This window comes from Callorhinchus milii, unplaced genomic scaffold (genome assembly GCF_018977255.1).
Source record: "Callorhinchus milii isolate IMCB2004 unplaced genomic scaffold, IMCB_Cmil_1.0 Scaffold10, whole genome shotgun sequence".
In the NCBI taxonomy this organism is placed as follows: domain Eukaryota; kingdom Metazoa; phylum Chordata; class Chondrichthyes; order Chimaeriformes; family Callorhinchidae; genus Callorhinchus; species Callorhinchus milii.
Genome location: NW_024704751.1, coordinates 2,060,270 through 2,082,128, shown reverse-complemented (window position 1 = coordinate 2,082,128; position 21,859 = coordinate 2,060,270). Strand labels below are relative to the sequence as shown.

Genomic DNA, 21,859 nt, shown 5'->3' with positions numbered 1-21,859 from the left:
TCTATTAATCAAGAAATATTCAAGCAAGAAAGTATTGGAAAAACAATACTGGTGGAACGTAGACTTACCTAGAGTAGTGCGCGTGTTTGGGGGTGGGGGGTGGCCACCACTGGCCTCAACCCTCACCGAAGCTTCACATTGTAATAATAAATAAAAATAATAAATAAAAATAACAACAAATAATAATAATAATACTTACATTTGACAGCGCATTTCACATTGGGAAGACATCTCAAAGCGCTTCACAGGATTCACCATAAAATACAGTGAACGTAATAGCAAATGTTTATTTGTAGGCAAACGTGGCAGCTCATTTTTTGTCACTGCAACAACAACAGCTTGCGTTTACATAGCATCCTTCATGCAGCATCGCCCCACAAACAGCCACAAAGTGAATGACCAATTTTATTTGGATTAGCGGCCAGGACACTGTGAGAAGCTCAAATTGTGCCATGGGATCTTTAACGTCCACCTGAACGGGCAGAGGGACCTCAATTTAAATTCTCACCCAAAGAATGGCACCTCCATCAGTGCCCTGGAGTGTCAGCCTCGACTGTATGGAATCAAAGTCCCGAGGCTTTAGGATGGAATCTATCCTCATTACTTTCTGCTGGAGTTGAGTCCATGTATCAAATGTCCACCAGGAGAAATATTTTCACCTCAGTTCCTTGTTAGTCCCCCTGCCTCTCTCTATTTGGCTATTATGCCGCCTTGCTCTGTGTTAGGAGGATTCGCTAATCTCCAGTTTATCCATTCCACTCACAGTTTTAAATACTTGTATCCTATCTCGTTTTAAATTGCTTTGCTCGAGGGAAATTAACCTGAGCTCTTTCATTCCTTCCTCGCGGCAGCTGTGGTAATTTCTTCCCAGTTTTTCTTCACGTCCCTCCTTCCCAGAGCACTTCCAGAAATTCCGGAAATTGGAACCCGGATGAAACATTCTTCCTAACAACAACAAGAACAACAACATTACATTTGTAGAGCGCCTTTCACGTCGGGAGGACGTCCCAAGGCACTGGTCAGTCTAACTCCCTCACTGTGTCATGGGCTGCCGACACATTAGCAGCTCTCCTTTAATGAGATGTCTTTTTTTGTCTCTCTCTCCGTCTCCTTCAATAAATTAACAACAAAAAAAAAGGGCAGCCTCATCCTAGTCAGTGACCTATATAATATTGTAGACGATTCTTAATTGAAATAGCTCGGTGCAAATAAATGAATGACGATTAACTGTCAGTTTCAATTGACCAGATGAGTCCTGCTGTGCGTCGATTCAATTTACTTCATTTTCTTTACGCCTTGTTTGGCCGTAAATGTCTCTTTTTCGAGACCTGCTTCTCAGCACCGACCAAAGGCTCGCGTTGAGGGTGGTTCGCTGGCCATTTGTGCCGACGCAATCCAACCTACCCTCACTTCAACCTCAGGCACAGGTCACCACCTCCTGCCTCTCGGTTCGGTGACCCTGAAGTACGTTGTGATGCAGTTAAGATCAGCTCAGTTAGATCTCAGTCCTTGCCGTGCGGTTAAGTTCAGTTCAGTCAGGTATCGAGCATGGATTGATCCCAGTACCTGCCTGGTCTGTGTGGTTCAGTGCCACAGGGCAGTACAGTTACACTTTTGTTGCATGCAGCGCAGTGACTCTCTCCCGCTCTGTTTCCGCAGCACATCGAATCGCGGCTCCAGGCCCTGGATGTGTCGTACATCCGAGTCCTTCTCTCCGAGATCTTCCCAGACAAACTGCGCCTGTTCCAGGAGGTGGACGCGTAAGTGAAGCGAGAGATATCTTGCGTGACCACGGGTCGCATTTAAAACATTGTCCGTGTTTTACTGAACACCAAGACATTGTCCACTGAGGGACTTCTTTCAATGTGCAGGCGTTAAGGGGAGTGAGAGGCTGTCTCACAGCTCCGAGTGATACGGGTTCACAGCACAAAATGATCCCTTAGATTAGGACTAAATTGGACAACAGCCTATGGTTGAGAACACAGTTGTAGCTTCAGATTTACAGTGCAAAAAAAAAAGGCATATTAATAACCCGCCTTTATTTACACAGAGATTGTGGGAAATCCAGATTCGAGTAAAACCTGAGCTCAAGAAGCAGCTCAGATAATGCATCTGCATTTCCCAGGATTTAACTCTCCTCGGGTCATTTCCAGTGTCTTCTCTTAACCAGACGGAAAGTGGGGGAGTCTGTGGCCGGGAGCTTTGGGAGTCCTTAGACTCCACAGAAGTGCAAATATGGAATATTGATTTTACGAAAACACAATCAAAGCAGGAAGGAATCACACCGCTGAATAAATAAATAATAATCCTTAACTGTAAAAAAAAAACCTCATATCCAGTGAAACGAAATACACAGGCAGAGGAGGGAAGGAACAGGCAGTAAAGTGTTACGAGGGGGAAATAAATAACCCGTTACTCCTTTTGAATAAAGGCAGTGCACTTAATAATCAGAACATCATTTTACTGGGCACAGCCTGGAACTTGAACGTAGCGTGAATTGAATTAGAACCTGCGCGTAAAGTGCTGTACACGTAAAGAGTGGCCGTTTACTTTACAGCATATTGTGTGAAGCGCTTTGAGACGCGATAAGGCACTGTATCAAATGCAAGGCTTGTTATCGTACGATATTATCTTATCTTCCTTTTTGAAGAAACTTAACACGAGGCAGTAAAACCAGTGAGCGGGGCTGGCAATCTCTCCCGCATTTCCGAGGCCCAGCCAGGACCGCAGTACCTGCCGCCAAAACAAAGCGCTCTGGGACGCTGCCCTGCGTGAGGGGCGTTACATAAATGCAAGTTGTTGTTGTTTTTGCACTTTAAGAAACGAGGCGCTCAGACGGCCTTCATCGAAGGTCGGGCCTTCAGCCTCTCTCCACCCCCCCACCCTCTGGAATTCCTCCAGCCCGTGTTATCCCTCCCCGCACCCCCCTCGCCTCCATCACGGCCCGTCTCAAGACCTTCCTCTTTGGCCGCGCCTCCGGTCACCTTCTCACCACTCCCTCCCCCCCCCCCCCCCACCCCCCGCACCTCCTTGACTCCAGCCCAGGCGCAAACACTTCACCGTGCAGTGCCTCAGGATTTGTTGTCGTTGGTGTTGTAGGTGTAATCCCTATGTGCAAGTTGTGAAAACCGATACAGACAGAGGGACACTCTGCACTTGGACGAACAGATGAGCCCGTTCCTTTTGAACCATTTTAAGACACTCGGGCGGAGCACAGGCATTAACAATCCATGCTGAATGTCGGGGGGGGTTGACCGTGAACTCTTGTTGGGTTCAGTGGGCTGAGAGTCGGTGAAAGGGCCACGAAAGCCTCCCACGTGGCAGCGTCACATGGCCCATCTCTTAACGAGTTGCCCTGAACACATCGCTCCACTCAGTCCAGCCGGGGAGATACATTTTTAGAAACAATTCATCATGTTCACCGGGCGGCACTGGATGCTGGACGTGGTTAACACAGTGTGCAGCAAGGTGCACGGCGCGAAATAAGCCAATTCAGGGTTCGGGTCCACCAGGCATAAACACACCACTGTTTGGAGAGATTACAGCCAGGTCCTGCTAAGGGTCTGCTGTTTGCTTAGCTCTGTCACGTCCACGGTTAATCTGTGGAGCCAATAGGTTTCTGCTACCGCACGCTGTATTTTTTCTGCTGTTATTTTTCATATCAAATCACGTACGTTGCTGTTAGATAATAAGTCAATAATAATAATAATAATCCTTGTGTATTGTGGGCGAAACGCAGCAGCCAATTTCACACAATTTCAGCGTCCCTCAAACAGCCATGGATTGAGTGACCAAATTATTACTTATTTATGTATTTAGTTTTGAAGGGATTATTACCCCCAGAAAGCGATCCACCGAACGACCAATCATTGGGTTATTAGTTATTACTAGGTAAACAGAGCCATGTAGAGTAAGAAAACTTGCCTAAGGTTTCGTCCTGCCCGGGAATCGAACCAAGGTCCTCTCTCTGAGAGGCAAGTGCTCTAACCAACATGCTACAGGACCTTTCCAGTTGTGTGTGTGTGGTCACAGGTCACAGATAACCTGAACAGTTAGCTGTTTTTCTTATTCACCTGAGCAACCTGCCCCCACAGTAAAATAACCACATCAATGGAAGCCCAGCAAGCTGTGCATTTGGCTTCATAATCAACCATTCACGGAAATGAATACTATCTAAACTCCCCTCAAAGGAATTCGCTGCCATAATTAGTTACACTCCATTCACATCACAGCTTCAGCATAACCTGGGTTTTAACGTAAAGCTGTTTCCACTTGTTGGTGAGACAAATACAGGGGAGGCACAAATACAAGAAAGACAGCAGCAGATTTAATAGGGCGTTTAGGAGAATTGCTTCACCCAGTGGGTGGTGAGAACGTGGAACTCACTGCCAGAAGTCATGGTTGTCGCAAAAAGCATCAATGCATTTAAGAAGAAACTTGTTGCTCCCATGGAGGCGGGACTAACAACAACAATATCTTGCATTGATTCAGCACCCTTTACGTGGGGTAGCGTCCTGGAGCGCTTCAATAGAGGGCTGTAGGAGAGGGGATGGAAGCTCATGTAGAACATAAGCACGGACCAGTTGGGCCAAATGGCCGGTTTCTGTGCTGTAACATTCTGTGTAATTCTCTGAAACCGTGTTGGAAAAGTAGACGCGGGAACAGATTCAGTGTCTCCGGTAACGCCAAGACATGCGGCCATTTTGCTGCGGGGCTGCTCTGGGAACAAAGAAACCACCACCCCAGCCAACACTGGCCTGTGTTAAACATAACGTTAGAGGATTAACCAATGCCACAGAGGGCTCCTGGAGGCACCAGCATCAGTGAACCGCATGCAGTTGCCGAGACTCTGATGTGTTTTATCCAGCTCCAATTTCACAAACAAAGCTATTTTTTTTTTTTTGAATTACAGCTCAGGTTTTCTTAAAACTCTGCTGATAGGGAAGGTGATGCTCATCGCTGTAATGCGCTGTAATATCATACCTTGTTGTTTTGAGTGACGTGAATTTGGGTCATTAATAATAATAATAATCCTTGCATTCGAAATAGCCCCTTATCACGTCTTCAAGACTTCTCAAAGCGCTCCACAGGATATACTTTATATATATAGCTATATATATATATAGCTATATATATAAAGTGGATTGACTGGGTATTTTGTGGGCGAAACGCGGCAGCCAATTTATGCAGAGCAATGTCCCACAAACAACCATGGAATCCACGTTCAATTTTATTTCGGGGATTGTTGGCTGGGACACTGGGCGAAAGAAGCTCCCTTCTCTTTTCGAATTGTACCACAGGATGTTTAATGTCCACCTAAACAGGCAGACAGGACCTCGATTTAACGTCTCACTCAAAGGACGGCACCTCCAACAATGCAACGCACCTCCCAGCACTGAATTGGAGCGTCAGCTTAGTCTATGTTATTCCAAGATCTGATGTGAGGCCTGAAGCCCACAACCCTCTGATTCAGAAGCGAGAGTGCGAGAGCGCGATCACTTTGCCAGACTGACACCCTCAATGTCTGTGCTGTAATATTCTACGATTTTACTGGGTTCGATTCCCAGGCAGGGCGAAACGTTAGGCAAGTTTCCTTACACCACACGCCTTTGTTTACCTAGCAGTAAGTAGGAACCCAGTTGTTATCGATTGCGGAGGGTAATAATCCTTTCAAAAAATATATACAATTGAATAATAATTTGGTCACTTAATCTACGACTGTTTGTGGGACACCGCTGTGTGCAATTGGCTGCCACGATTCACCAACAAAGGATACAGTCAATTCACTTTACAGTATATTGTGTGAAGCGTTTTGAGACATCCAGAAGACGCGGTAAGTCGCTATATCGAATGCAAGGATTATCATTAATTAAAGCATTCATCGCCACTTCGAAATATCACAGCTCTGAAACTTAGCGAGGACATTGGACTTAGGAGAGTTGCACTGAAGTGAAGAGCGAGACTGTGGAACCAGAAACAGCTCCAGCCAGGGCTGAACTCACCCCAGGTAGACAGTATAAACAGCCTTTCCAGTCATAAATCACGGCCAATTACTGCTTTCAGAGAGGGAGTTTTATACTTTTTTATCAAACTAAAGCTGCTGAGTGTAGAAGATCAGCCGTAGTCCATGTATTTGGTAACTGGCCTTTGGGGAGGATTTCTGCCTGCTGTACTGTGCCATAGCAACTCGCGAGACGAGTCAGGAATGTCAACATATAGTGTTAGAAATGTTACAGATTATTCTTCCAATTCACGGAGATTAAGCAGGGCTGACAGTTTCCTGCAGACATCATTCCAAACTGTCCTGGTTCAGGGACGTTATCCAGTGAGTAACTGAGTCACACGTTGCGAGAAGCTCCCAGGTTGGAATCCTGGTGTGTACAGGGACAGCTACTCTCAGTCAACCAGCTATGAGTACCATTGGCCTTAGTGCCCCTTGGGTCTGGTGGGAAAATATAGTTCTCCTCATGCTCTATTACCCTGTGGGATGCTCACTGTGAATACTGACTGCTTGGGCTAGACAGTAGAGGGCAGCCCATACTTCACAGTGACGGAACCAGGTAAATTTCTTCCGATTACCTAACTTGGGGAACTGATTCTAGTTATATTTCCTTCCCCCACTCCCCTCCCCTCTCTCTCAATCTAACTGAGGTCAGCCAACTCAGCACAAGGTAAAGATCCAACCTGGGCAATCCTGGTCTGGGATGTTTGACCACACAAGTGGATCCATTTACCTACAGAGCAGTTGTGGGACTTCCTATGTCTTACACTCATTGAAGCCCAACGCACCCTATTTAGGTGTCAGCCTGACCCAGTCAGCAACACTTTCACCTGCGATTCAGAAGGCCATGGGTTCAAGGCACATAGCAGGCCTTTGAGCTCATAGTCTAGGCTGATACCCTGCTGTGTTATAGGTTTTCAGGTGCCACTTTAAACCAAGGTCTAGTCAGTCTGTTCAGGTGGATATTAAGTAATAATAATCCTTGCATTTGAAATGGCGCCTTATTGCGTCTTCGAGACGACTCAAAGCGCTTCACAGAATATACTGTAAATTTAATTGACTGTAGATTTTTGGGGCCAAACACAGCAGCCAATTGCGCACAAGAGTGTCCCACATGCAGTCGTGGTTTGAGTGACCAAATTATTATTTATTTACTTTTTGAAAGAAAAGCAATCCACCAATTGACTGACAACTGGGTTCCAAATTACTGCTACGTACACAGGAGGAGTGTGGAGTAAGGAAACTTGCCCAAGGCTTCGCCCTGCCTGGGAATCGTACCCAAGTCTCTCGCTTGCGAGGCGAGTGCTCTAACCACTGAGCTACATGACTCCACGTGCCATGCACAAATTAACTACGGCGTTCACCTACAAAATGCACAGTCACTACACATTACAGTACATCCTGTGAAGGGCTTTGAGACGGCCTCCTGATGTGAAGGCACTGTGCCAAATGTACGGGTCTATTATTATGGTTGAGGACATCTGCCAGTTCTTCACCCAAGCAGGTATTCTTCATGCGATAGCCTCAATGTTGAGTGCTGACAGTGGCTGTTTGATGTGTAGGATGTCATGTCCGAGCTCTAATCATGTTGTTGCTTGAAGTCACTTTCACCCAGAGGTCCCTGCCAGATAATGATCAGGAACAGGAACCATGGCTGATTGTGTTTCCTTCCCTCACCTCAGAATATCAACCCTGCTTGTAGCACCTGTCTCAACTGAGGTCAGCCATCTCAGAACAGTCTCGGGAATCGAACTCAGCACCTTCCTGGTGTAGAGACAGGCTTTGTCCTCCGATAGTCAATCCAGATCAATTATGGGAACTCAGCGTATGAGTACTTACCCCTGCAAGACTACTTTTGTGGACAGTGCGGTGTCTCTGTCTCTTGCGCTCAACGTGTTTTGGTTGCAGGCTGTTATAGAGGTTTCTTCACTCTGTGCCTGGTTTCAGTGCTTCTCACCGCATTATAACACTTACAAACACATTGTCTCCAACGGATCTGAGGAACTGCAGGATATTGCCGGTGGGATGACGGCTCAAACACACTCGAGGCTCCCTTAGATGAAGCAGATGACAATTAATGAGTACAATTTGTTACGCTTTACACCCATAGCTTCTCCATCTGCTCAGCGTCGCCAGCACTAAATTATTATAAAAGAAATAAGCTTTGCATGTGTGGAAAATATCGCTTCACACCTTTCGCCAATAATGAGGGTTGTGAGTACCTGAGCTACATGTTCCTGTCACATTGGTTCAGACGAGAAAGTTCCTTTGGGGCCTATTCGATCTCATCTTTCCAGAGTCCCCCATTCTCCCATTACAGCATCAAGCTATACTGCAACTGTGTCCAGCGTCCTGGCCTCAGCCTCCTTTCCCGGCCTTTTCTCACGAAGACCTTGACTCAACAACAACAACTCGCATTTATATAGTGCCCTTCACCCGGGGTAGCATCTATGCTGGGTTAGAGTTTCACGAGCAGCAAGACCAGAAGAGGTGTTTTTTTGAGATGTTAGTAACAATGCTTGAGTTTAAGTATAGCAACTTATTAGGTCAAAACGTTATGATGCTCATCATGCAATGAATAACTTTTCCCCTTCTGGGAAAACAATGAGACTTTTTGATTTGTTTTCAAGCTTTGGTTCTTTGTACAGCACTGTATATATGTGTACCTGTGCAGTGCCAATGTACCTACATGTACCTGTGCAGTGACAATGTACATACATGTACCTGTGCAGTGACAACGTATGCATGTTTACCTGTGCAGTGACAATGCCCATTCCTTCCCCTCGTCTCTCTGTCTCTCGCTGAGCGAGGTTGCTTTAGGCTTCCGGCCCCTCGGAGCACTGACTGTTCTGCGCTGTGATGACAAGATGGATTGTTTTACGGCTCTGTCTCCCGGCCCAGAGAGGGTGAGCTCAACCTCATCCCCAAAATAAACCTGTAATGGAGCTGACGTGATTGATTCCCATTTGTCCTCTGATTCCTTTTTTACAAGAGAGAAAAAAAAACACTCTCAAATTACTACCCTCTTAATGGCTGTAAATTGACACTAAGATGAATATCACTGTATAATTTGACTGACGTGCTCTCTTCGCTCTACCTCCATGCATTCCCCTCCCTCCAGAAGGCTGTGAGTTTCAGCCCATGTTAGGACTTTGAGCTCACAGTCTATCTGACACTCCAGTGCAGTGATGTGGGAGTGCATTGTTGTTGGAGATGTTGTCCTTTGAATAAGACATTAAACCAAAGTCCTATCTATTAATCCAGATGGATATTAAAGATCCCACAACACTATTCAGTAAAGAGAAAGGAGTTTCTCCCGGTGTCCTGGCCAACAATAACCTCGATAAAACTGGTCATTCACTTCAGGGCTGTTCGTGGGACACGACTATGGCTGCCTCATTCGCCTATCAGTGCACAGTCACTGCTCTTTACAATATATTCCGTGAAGTACTTTGAGATGCTTTGACGATGTGATAAGACAATGCAATGAATATCAAATGCATATTTATTATGTTTAGGGGAGTATTTGTGGTGCTGGGTGAGGTTGGAGGACTTTGCTGTGAGCGTCAGGTCCTGGCAGGTTCACGAGGGAGATTAAACGGAGCAATGGAATGTTTCCTCTCTCCTCTCGACTCTCTACCCCCTCCTCGCTCCCTCCCTTCCCTCCCCTCACCCTGACCATTTCCCCCCAATGCTCGGGTCCTGACCCAACTGTACTGCGCCTTGGGACGTCCTCCCGACGTGAAAGGCGCTCAATAAATGGAATCTTGTTGTTGTTGTTGTTTCCAAAGAGTTTTGCTTGTGTGTGGCGTGCTGGCGTCAGCTACCTGTACCCACCAGCCTGCTAGTCACATTGCTCATTTGAAGGGAAAATTGCCTCCACAGTCATCCCCTGTTCATTCTTATCGGTCCCTGTGTTAATCACTTACATTTTAATCATTTAACATTGGCTCAGCAGCCAAGGTAAAGCTCGCAGAGTCTTATCTTGATAAAGATAAAGATATTGCGTTTCGCCCTCAAAATATAGAGTCCATTTACTTTACAGTGTATTGTGTGAAGCGTTTTGAGATGTTTCGAACAAGTGATAAGGCGCTGTATCAAATGCAAGGATTATTATTATTATATGTTATTATAAATCATTTAATCGCCTATACATCCGTTATAAGTGCACCCAAGTCCCATGCAGTTTCCTACTAAAAAAACACTTAGATATCTTTGCACTAGTCATATTTTATAAAGCAAATTTATCTCCTAATTTATAACACCACTTCCGTACTTACCGTCTGCATTGAAGTACGCAAGCGCAGTGTAGATTATTGATTCAATCGGATCTTGCACAATATTTGGAAGTTTGTCAGTAACTCATATTTTGCGTAAGCTCTAGTAATGTTATAGGATTGATAGGACTTATGTAAGTTTTGCTGTTTTGCTCTCACATCTGAGTCAGAAGGTTGTGGGTTCAGGCGGGCCTTCGAATTGACATAGTCTTGGCTGATGCTCTAGTGCGGTGATGGGGCGGGAGGAGGTGGCTGCTGTGGCATACTTTGGGTGGCCCCAGTCTGCCTCGTAAAGATCCAAAAAGGGAAGGGAGTTTCTCCCAGGTTCAAATTGGTCATTCAGGTCATGGCTGTTTGAGAGACGATCGACTGCCACCTCACAGGGCAAGATTTGTTCCTGCCTGATGGCTACCTAGAACCCTTCCCCCCCACATCCCCCCCCTCCCACTGCGCTTTCTCAGTTGCATACACTGCTGACGCTCGCGATCTAAGATCATCCAGATGAAGAATGGTCATTTGGACAAGGGCCAATCCATTACCCCCTCCCCCCATCGCCCCCAGCCCCCACCCCCCAGGAAGGATCAGTGCCTTCAGGAGAGAAGGAGGTAATGAACCAGCAAAATCCCCTCCCGTCTCTCGAACAGACACCACCTGGAGCCGGAGCCAGGCAGCAACTCACCTGCCTAACATCTCGCTGTCGCTTGTGTCAATGTAACGATGCTGCACAAAACGAATGAGGCCGTCCTCCAGCACAGCTCAGCGCAGCTCAGGTGTTTGCATACAGCTCCTTACCCCCCCGAAGATTGCAGCCGCGGGTAATTGTGGTAATAAATCATCGGAATAAGTTTGCCGTGATTAAATTGGCCCAAACGCTGACACGGCGCTTTAAACTCTTCAGCGTGGCGTATCCATGGCTCCGGCAGCTCGGACGCTGTGTGTATCAGTATCGTGGGCCTCTCGGTTCGCCTTGCACTCGTATTGATTTTAAATGACAGTGAGTTATGTTATAAAACACTCTTTTTCGGTGACTTTTATCAAGGGCGCTCTGTCCTTTGCTTCTCCCCCCACCCCCCTTCCCCATCCCCCCACCCCTCTCTCCTCTGTGGTTTTAATTAAAGTCGCTCGTGTTTGATTAAGTGGGTTTTGAGGGGTTTTGACAGTGTCATGTTTAGCGAAGGGTCAAAGTGGAGTGGTTTTGACCACCGTGCGCTAAGGGAATTATCTTATTGCCTCTAACGGGGAGATTAAATCCTTCCCTGACCCCATGGTTAATAAAAAGGACTATTACTGCAGGGTTGTACCTGAGCAGAGAATAGTGCAGATTTGCGTTACCTGAATACTGGGGCTTATCGTTGCTTGGATGGTGTTGTTGCTGGAAATGTGAACGCTTCACCTGGCTCTTGGCAAATGGTATATGAACGTCGCTGTCAAGCAGCCAGTATTGCAGTGATTTATTTCTGTACTCGTTCAGAGAGGGGCGTTCGAGCAGGCAACTGGATTTTTTTTTTCTTCTTATGGTCCGTTTCTCGCTCCGAATGCTTCTGTCTCCGTTGCAAGACGCAGAGTGCTCCACAGGCTGCAGATCATCCAGAACTCTGCAGCCCGCGTCACCTCCCGCACCAGGCTCCGCGACCCTATCACCTCCATCCTCGCCCGACTCCACTGGCTTCCCATCACACAGAGAATACAGTTCAAGATCCTGGTCCTCACCTTCAAAGCCCTCCATGATCTTGCTCCCCCCGACCTCTGCGACCTCCTAACCCCCTACCATCCTGCTCGCTCTCTCCACTCAGCGGGCTCTGACCTGCTTCACGTCCCCCGCCTCGCTCGCCCCATTATTGGCGGGAGGGCCTTCAGCCACTCTGCCCCCACCCTCTGGAACTCCATCCCGCAGTCCCTCCGCCTCGCCCCCTCCCTCGCCACCTTCAAGACCCATCCCAAGACCCTCCTCTTCCAGAGATAAAAGCTCAGCAATCTATAACCAGGGCAGTTCTGACCACCCACACACACACACACACTCCCCCCCCCCCCCACCCCCTCCACCATTCCATGATCTTTCGAAGTTAATTCCCCACCATATTTGGCCCTATTCCGATCCCTTGAACCAACGTCCCCCATTGTAAGCCATGAGCTCCAGGATGCTACCCCGCCTGAAAGCCGCTATATAAATGCGAGTTGTTGTGGTGTGAGTTGAGTCAGTTCGAGCCGTGTCTGGACAGAGCATGTTAGTGCCATTCTTCACTTGGTACTCGCTCAGTAGGTGGAGAGATTACCGATCTGCCACCGGGGGTGATTTAACGCAGGTCAGTCCGGGTTGAAGTGTTTGCTTGAGTGTTAGATGTTTGCCCACAAGCTGGGTTGGTGGCCTGACATACACACACCCCTTCGTTGCCAGCGAAATCCGCCCACGTGCAATTATTCATAACTGAATTGGTGCCAAGGTTCTCTGTGCTAGTGTGGATCAGGACATCTTCAGTGAAACGTAGAGTTTGAACATGTGTCTGGGGACGTAGCGGTGGTTAGAGTTCTAGGATCATTGCGAATCAAGTCTTTGATTGATTACCTCTCACGCTCTGCTGAAAACCAGTCCTTCGTGAAAGTTACTTGCGACAATTTCAACCTAGTTTTTCTAAGGTATGATTGCGAAAAACGTAAACACTTACTTCAAATTGGCTCAAAATTGCCCGTCGCATTCACAGAGCAGGGAGTGCAAATTTGACTCCTGCGTACTGGAAGTAATTTCCAAGATTATGGTAAAGGCATAGACAGAGCAAAGAGTAAAGACAGCTTTGCAGTGTGTCAGAGCTGGCCGTGGCCAAATGGGCATTTGCTTGTTATCCAGCAGTAAAAATGTACGTGTTATTATGGCTCTTTATTGAATATTACTGTACGCAAATTGGATGCCTCGTTGGCCTACAAAATATGCAGTAAATCCCATTCAGCGCTTTGAGACACCCTCCCGCTATGAAAGGCGCTATATCAATTGCAAGGACAATTTTCATTTTTACACAACAAGTGTGTTGCTGTATAACTATCGGTGGCTTTGCCTTCAACCACTGCTCCCCTAACCTCTGGAACTCTCTTTCTCAATCCCTCCACCTCTTCATCTATCTTTAAATTCCACCTTAAGATCTACCTCTTAGACCTACAGTCTCTTCCCCCCCTTTCCATTTATTCAATGGCGAAACCCACCACTGAGTACTCTTGAGAAGCTTTCCTGCATGAAGGGGGCTATAGACAGTAAATGTAAATTGTTGTTGTTATCTCCTGGTTGCATTCACTTTTACCTTTCCTCCCTCTGCCTTCTCTTCCTGCTTCAGGTTTGTAAGCCCCAAACCTGACATCAATTGATTATATCAGCGTTTGCTGTTTAAATAGTGTGCGTAGGCATTCACCTACAAAATACACAGTTTATTAGACTTTACGGTAAATCTTGCCGTGCTTTTGGGAAGCTTCATTGACGTAAAGCGCTCTATCAAATGCTATCAAATGTAAAGGTTATTAATGCTATTAGCTGTCTCAGCGTGGACGTTTGCAGCACTTTGAGATGTTGTAACAACAAGGTAAAGAGGTTATATTAGTTGCAAAGAAGGATTATTAGCAGAATTTCCAGGCAGAGGGCGAAACCTTGGGCAAGTTTCCTTACTCCTAATAATAATCCCTCCAAAACAAAACGATAATAAATTGATCATTTTCAACCCACGACTGTTTGTGGCACAGACGCTGCTGTGCGCAATTGGCTGCCGCGTTCGCCCACAAATATACAGTCAATTCACTTTACAGTCTATTCTGTGTAGCGCTTTGAGATGTCGAGAAGACGTGAAAAGCGCTATATCAAATGCAAGGATTATTATTATTATTAAATTGTCTGGGCATTTTTGTGTTTGTCTTTCTAGAGTTCTCTTGTTCTCTCCGCTGTTCGTATAATTCTTGTTCTCTCCTGACTCACTGCTGTTCCTCTCTGTCTCTCTCCCTCTGTTGTCTACTGTTCTTATCTGTGTTTTTCTCTCTCTATCCCTCCCATCGTCTCCTGCTCTCTCTCTCTCTCTCTCTGCAATCTGTGGTCCTCTCACTCTCTACAACAGAGTGGCCTGTGCTTCTAACCACAAACTAGTAATTTTGTAATGATTTTCTGCTGTGTTTGAGCTGCGGAGGTTGGCTGTCCTGTGTTACTTCCATTGTCAGTAACGTTTTATTTGTTCCTTCTGAGCTCATTGCAGTGTGTAATATATCCATTTGGTTAATTAAATTAATGCAACGATCATCCAAGAGGATGCATTACACAGTAGAATGAGCTCAGGGAACAATGCAAGAATTAAATCACAGATATCGGCACGAGTACAGGGGACGTGAAGTGAGTATTTTTCTTGCCTGCTTCCTCTTGCACAAATCACAGGTGACTGCAGTGATATCCTTTAGAAGATGAGCTGCCTTCTTTCTGATGGACTATTAGTGCATTGACTGTGTCGCTTGCATCTACATCACAAGTCAGTGGTGTAACAAGACCCCAGAATTCCCTGTAGCAAGAATAGGTTAGGGGGTCCCTTTCTGATTCCGAAGTCTAAAATTCTGCTTTGCCGAGAGACGGAAAATCGGAAAATCTAGTTCCTGATCCCTATTTGGAGCTCAGTGGCTAGAGCACTCGCCTCCCAGGCAAGAGGACCTGGAATCAATTCCCGGGCGGGGTGAAAGCTTAGGCAAGTTTTTTTACTCCACGTGCTTCTGTTTACCTAGCGGTAAGTAGGAACCCGGTTGTTAGTCGATTGGCAGATCGCTTTCTGGGGGGAAAAAAAACCTCAAAAAGAAATTGGGTCATTCAATCCACGACTGTTTGTGGGACTTAAATAATAATCCTTACATTTGGATACTTGAAATAACAAGAGCTGCCCTTGAAATTGTATAATAATAATAAGCATAACATTTGATATAGCGCCTTATCACATCATTGAGACGTCTCAAAGCGCTTCACAGAATGTACTGTAAGGTGAGTTGTCTTTGTATTTTGTGGGCGATATTATCCCACATTAGGGAAGGAGGTTGGAAGGGGTCGGAGGTTGGGAGGGGTCGGAGAAATGTCTGCAGAGGAAATCACAGCAATACTCACTGTAGGCGCACACTCACTTTAGCCTAGTGCAGCGATGTCTTTTACCCACAGGGCCATTATTCACACAGAAGGTTATCAGAACAAATGCTTTGCCACAAGTAGCTATCAAAGCTAACAGCATTTAACAGGGAATTGGATACGTATTTCAAGAGGAACAATATACAGTAAAAGGGCACGGGGAAAGAACAGGGAATTGGGATTAGGTTAGGCAGTGCAAAAAAGGGAGCTAGCAACTGGTAATCATTTGATGTGCCAACCCGGTTGTAATTTATAATCCTATAACAATAATACAATGCCTTTCGTGTTGGGAGGACATCTTAAAGTGCTTTGTGGGAATTCTTGTAGGGTATAGTGACTGTGTTTTATAGGTGAATGTTATAATGATCAGTGGAGGTGTTGCACTGTTTGACCTGAACTTCGTTCAGACTACATTGATTGTAGTTTCAGCGAGGACGAAATGAGTCTCATCGCTATGATCTCTTTATTAAGGCTGAGCAGGACACCTCCAGGGCTGGGACTGGCCTTGAGAGAGAGACATGGTCAGGGGAGGGATAGAGAAGGTACTCGTTTTTATTCCAGTGGGGAAGAGGAGTAAAGTTGAAAGTTAAAGGGAGAAATGGAATTAGAAACCTGGAATAGTGGCAGGAATACATTAGGGGAGTAGGGAATAGAGTATAAACCCTAAACGATCTGTTTACGTGCCATATTACTCCATGTAATTCTATGTACATCAGAGTGACACGGCTAGAAACAAGGAACATGGACCAACTAGTCCATGTTGGTGTTTATACTCCACATGAGCCCACTCCCCCCCCACCTCATTCCCCTCTCCTATAAGCTTCTATACCCTTCTCCCTAATGCAAGCAGTTTCCTCTTAAATGCATTGAAGATTTTCTTGCTTAAACCTCAGTGAGTTCCACAAGTAATAAAGAAGCTCAACAGAAGAGGAGCTTGATTTGGGTTGTGTGTGCGAGGGGTTGGGGGGGTGGGGGAGAATTAAGAAGGGAGCTGTGAGAAAATGACTGACTGCTGAGAGCAGACGGTGACCCACAGAGACAAATGTTCTTTGTGAGAAACGAGGACATTTCTTTTCAACAAAACAACCGACTGAAAATTGGCACATGGCAGGAAGGAATCAGCATTTAGGGCGTGAGGGCAAAAGTCCCAACTGTCCAAATAAGTAGCGGTGGTTTGCCTTCAGCGAGGACGCAGAAACCGTAGTGGGAGATAGCGGTTCTGAGCCTCCTGTGCAGTCTCGGCAACCACGGAGAGCTGATTAAAGCACAAACCACAGACAAACTCTCATTAGCTCGAGGTCTCCTATTACAAGCTGGAAGCTGCTGGAGATAGCAGGGCAGGCATTAGCAGATAGATCACACACAGCATTGCTTTCACATTCAAATTGCATTCCTGGAACACGGAACCTTATCGGACACCAGTAATAGCTGGACAGCAAATCCCAATCAATTAAATACTTTATCTGTCTTCTAATGAGCTTCAGAAAGTGCGGCATCAAATAAATCCCAGCCAAAGAAGACTAAATGTTTCACTCAGGCTTTTCGTGGTAGAGGTTAAAGAGCAGAGTTGGGTTTATTGCTGCACACATGACCACAGTATATGCAGAGTGCATCCCAGTCGGTTAGCTTCATGATTACTTTTTCAATCCCATTTGAAATTCTGTTCACCCCTACAAGTTCCCCCTCTGAGAAGTCTCTGCAAGAGCGAGGAGCCCTGGCTTGTCTAATCGTTGCTCACCCCTGCCATTCCCAAGCTTTGTCGCATTCCTTCTTTGTATTTGAACGAATTCATTTAACGCAGCATCGAATGGTTTGGTCCATGTCTCCATGAACATGTGAAGAAAACATGTGCCGCAATATGTGGGCCAGAGAGTGGTTGTGACATGTTCTTGGTGAAAGCTGGCTGGTGTGTTTACTTACCTGATAACGTTCACTTCATTTCAGATGCTTCTCATTTAGCGATTTTCATGAAGGGCTTTTGAGCTCATCTTTGAAGTGGCAGCAAATGTAAGATTTCTGGGTTGTAAAGAGTTATTGAAAGGGTTGAGTAACTTAAGCGCTCCGATGCGCCGCCCGGCTTGAAGGGGGCGCTATACAAATGCAAGTTGTTGCTGTTGAACAGGCCAGTTCAAAAAAGCGTTCAGCAAACTTCTTGTGTGTTGCTTTGCAAAACGTGCGACTCGGTGGCTCAATACGCGTCCAAAAATCCCACCAACTCACTTGCACGGTTTGCCGTGACTGCAGGACCGACGCAACTCTTCTCGTCGTTAAAAAAAACTGACCGAAAAAAAACTACCGCAAATTTTGCCAGACTGTTTTTTTAACAAAAAAGAAGGAGCTGCCCCTTTAAAGGTTTGACTTTATCTTTTGTCTCATATACAGATTAGATATCTGGTTTGCTTTTAATTGGAAAGTTCATAAAAAAAAGTGTGTGGGAAAAATCGATGTGGATTTTTGCAGGGTGAGTTCATTAGTAAATAGAGATGGAAGCAATCAAAAGTGAGGAATCCGCAGGGATCTCGTTCTGGAATGTTTTTCACTGCTTCTGTGTATAGGTTTAACCCTGAACTTTCTGTCCTGTTGCTTTGTGTTGGTTTCAGGGTTTTTTAGTTATGTACCTTGATGTATCTTTAAGGATAGTAATCCTTGCATTTGATACAGCGCTTCATCTTCGAGATGTCTCAAAGCGCTTCACAGAAAGCACTGCAAAGTGGAGTGACTGTATATTTTGTGGGCGAAACGCAGCAGCCAATTGCGCACAGCAGCGTCCCACAAACAACAACAAAAACAAAAGCAACAAAATTACATTTGTATAGGGCCTTTCACGTCGGGAGGATATCCCAAGGCGCTGACAGTCGTGGATTGAGTGACAACATTTTTATATATTTTTTGAGTTATTATTATCCCCGGAAAAGCGATCCGCTAATCGACTAACAACCAGGCTCCCACTTACTGCTGGGTAAAACAGAGGCGTGTGGAGTAAGATCATGTGGAGTGCTTTTGCCTAACCAAACTTGGGTCCTCTCGCTTGTGAGGCGAGTGCTCCACTCAATATGCTACAGGATTCCCCAGGATCTTTTATTGTACCTTTAAAGGTACCTCTTACCAGTCGTTGTGAGCTAAGGCTGTGAGCAATGGTGAGGTGTTGGGGACCAGGACAAGGGGCTTCTCAGTCCAGCCATGAGCAGCTCATTACCTGACGTCCATACACAAGCACGTTCCAACAGCAATCACTGGACAGCAAGGGAGCAGCAACCCTGGATGGCTGATTTCCCCCACCTCTATCCCTACTGGAGTAGGGATAGAGGGATAGACTCCCTAATGGAGTCCTGTAGCTCAGTGGTTAGAGCACTCGCTTTGCAAGTGAGAAACCTGAGTTCATTTCCAGGCAGAGGGCGAAACCTTGGGCAAGTTTCCTTACTCCACACGGAGCCTAATAATAATTCCTCCAAAACAAAAAACAATAATAAATTGGTCATTTTCAATCTACGACTGTTTGTGGGACATTGCTGTGCGCAATTGGCTGCCGCGTTCGCCCACAAATATACAGTCAATTCACTTTACAGTATATTCTGTGAAGCGCTTTGGGACGTCCTCCCGACGTGAAAAGCGCTATATCAAATGCAAGGATTATTATTATATTATTATTATTACTGCTTCCCCTGCTGCCATCAAGCAACTCAGTGCATGAGTATATGTGTCTCAGTTTCAAAGGAACATAGGAACAGGAGTAAGTCATTCAGCCCTTGAGCCTGTTCTGCCGTTCTATTAGATCGGCGGCTAAGCAATGTGCTCCACTACTGTCAAGTGCCTCTGAGAAGCTGTCCCTGCATGAGGGGCAATATACAATGGCAAGTTGTTGTAGGTCATGGCTGGTCTGTACCTCAACTCCATTGACCCACCTTTACTCCATATCCCTTGATATTCTGACCTAGCAAAAACCTATCGACCTCAGTCTTGAAAATGTGAATGGATCCAGCGTCCACAGCCTTTTGGGGGAGAGAGTTCCAGATTTCCGCTACCCTTTGGGTGAAAAACTGCCTCTTAATATTACTCCTAAATGGCCTTGTTCTAATTTTAAGATTGTGCCCCTTGTTCTGGATTCCCCCACCTGAGGGAATAGTTTCTCTGTAGCTACCCTATCGAATCCCTTTATCATTTTAAATACCTCAATTAGATCACCCCTCAAACTTCTGAACTCAAGACAATACAAGCTAAGTTTATGCAACCTGTCCTCATAAAGCAACCGTTTTAAGCCCTGGTGAACCTGCGCTGCACCCCTTCCAGAGCCGATATATCTTTCCCGAGGGGCGGTGCCCAACACTGAACGCGGTCATTCTTGAACCTCATGATGTGAACTTCGTTCTGCTGTAACCTTTGCCAGCCCTGACTGTGGCATTGACGTCTCTTACCTCGCCAAGCACAAAATTCACCCCCCCCCCTCCCCAAAAAAGGCAGATAAACGAAACAAAAGAAACTATAAAACAACTATGAAGCGATGATATTACAAGGAGCCGGCTTGGAATTTATCTAAAGGCTTTATTTATTGTCCCTTACGCATTCCTGGCACACACTTAAGAAGTTTTATAGGCATTTGAGAGAATGCCAAAGAGATTGTGCATTTCATGAAGCAAAATCGCTCCATCTTCTGTAAGTAGGAATATGCAGCTATCACTGCAATCTGACCAAGCAATGGGGGGTCTGGGATTGTGAGAGCCACCGGCTGTAATCTGCACCTGACTAGGTTTAGAATGGAGTCGCTGAGGGGGAGGACCCCTATTGTTTCACAGTTAATGGAGTGAGCGCTGGAGATTGTTTTATATCTCGCTTGCCTGTAAGAGTCAGCCCGATTTCACAACTTAAATTGCATGACATCTTTTGAAACGAACAAAAGCAATCTCCTCGTGCAATGAAACCGTGCTGCTGGGGTGGGTGGGGGGTGGAGGGAAGGGAGGGAGGGAGGGAGGAGGTGGGTGAGAGGGAGGAGGAGAGCGGGAGAGGGGGAAAGGAAGCAGGAATCATGCGGGTCGATTACAAACACGTAGAAAACATCGCAGTCCGGCCTCATTGAGTTTGCCTCTATCATTTGTCGTTAGTTGTTAGTCGATTGGTGGATCACTTTCCGGGAGTAATCATTTCTCCCCTCCAAAGGTTTGGTCACATCAATCACTGCCTCCCAGGACATTTCCTTCTGGCGTCCTTTTTGCTTGGTTTATAATAATAATAATAATAATAATAATAATAATAATAATAATAATAATAATAATAATAATAATAATCGTTGCATTTGATATAGCGCCTTATCACGTCTTCGCGACGTCGCAAAGCGCTTCACAGAATATACTGCAAAGTGAATTGACTGTATATTTGTGGGCGAAACGCGGCAGCCAATTGCGCACAACAGCGTCCCACAAACAGTCGTGGTTTGCAAATGACCAATTTATTATTGTTATGTTTTGGAGGGATTATTATTAGGGGTGCGGAGTTATGCATATATATAATATATTTCCAAAGAATTTAATACCCAGCACTGCTATGGTGTGTCACTAGTATGATAGGCTGAGAGCCCAAAGTCCCTACTTTGGGCTTGAGCCACTACCTTCCGAATCATCGCCCCACCCTACCTGTGCGACCTCCTAAACCTTACCAACCCGCCCGTTCCCTCTGCTCAGCCGGCTCCAGCCTGCTCCACATCCCCCAACCCACCCGCCCCACCATTGGCAGGAGAGCCTTCAGCCACTCTGCCCCCCAACCTCCGGAATTCCATCCTTCAGTCACTCCGCCTTTTTACTCCACACACCTCTGTTTACCTAGCAGTAAGTAGGACCCTGGTTGTTAGCTGATTGGTGGATCGCTTCCTGGAGGTAATAGTCCCTTCAGAAACAAATACATATAATAAAAATTTGTTCACTCAATCCACGACTGTTTGGGGGATGCTGCTGTGTGCAATTGGCTGCCACGTTTCACCAACAAAATATACAGTCAATTCACTTTACAGTATATTCTGTGAAGCGCTTTGTGACATCTCGAAGATGTGATAAGGCGCTATATCAAATGCGAGGATTATTATTATTATTATTATTATGGGTGATTGAGGACACCGGGTCACCAGACTCATTAAAGAAGTAGCTTGATGCTGCAGGAGAAGCTGGTGGGGTTGGCATTCTGGAAGTTTGAGATAGAAATGCATCGAAGAGCCTTATTAGGATCGTGGGAATACTCCAACCACGCTTCAGGTTAAACTGGAGGCGAGCCACGCTCCAGGCTGCACGACTCGAAAAGAGCAGGGAGTTTCCAAGGGTAATAATTCTTCCTAAAACAAAATGTGGTCATTCAACCCGCGACTGTTTGTAGGACACTGCTGTGCGCAATTGGCTGCCGCGTTTCAATAAAAGCAAAGCAGGTGGCTGGGAGTCTGTTACAAAGCACATCAAGAAAGTATGCGGTACTCGTGTTTTA

General features: G+C 45.9%; 1 protein-coding gene across 3 annotated transcripts in view; it reads left to right on the top strand.

The window, feature by feature from the left end:
• dph1 (diphthamide biosynthesis 1) overlaps positions 1–21,859 on the top strand; it is a 277,432-nt gene that overhangs the window by 231,269 nt on the left and 24,304 nt on the right. For all 3 annotated transcript variants that reach the window (XM_007906191.2, XM_042338384.1, XM_042338385.1), the window contains one exon: positions 1,660–1,760. In XM_007906191.2, the coding sequence (XP_007904382.2) occupies positions 1,660–1,760 (101 nt within the window). The remainder of the gene's footprint in view (positions 1–1,659; positions 1,761–21,859) is intronic.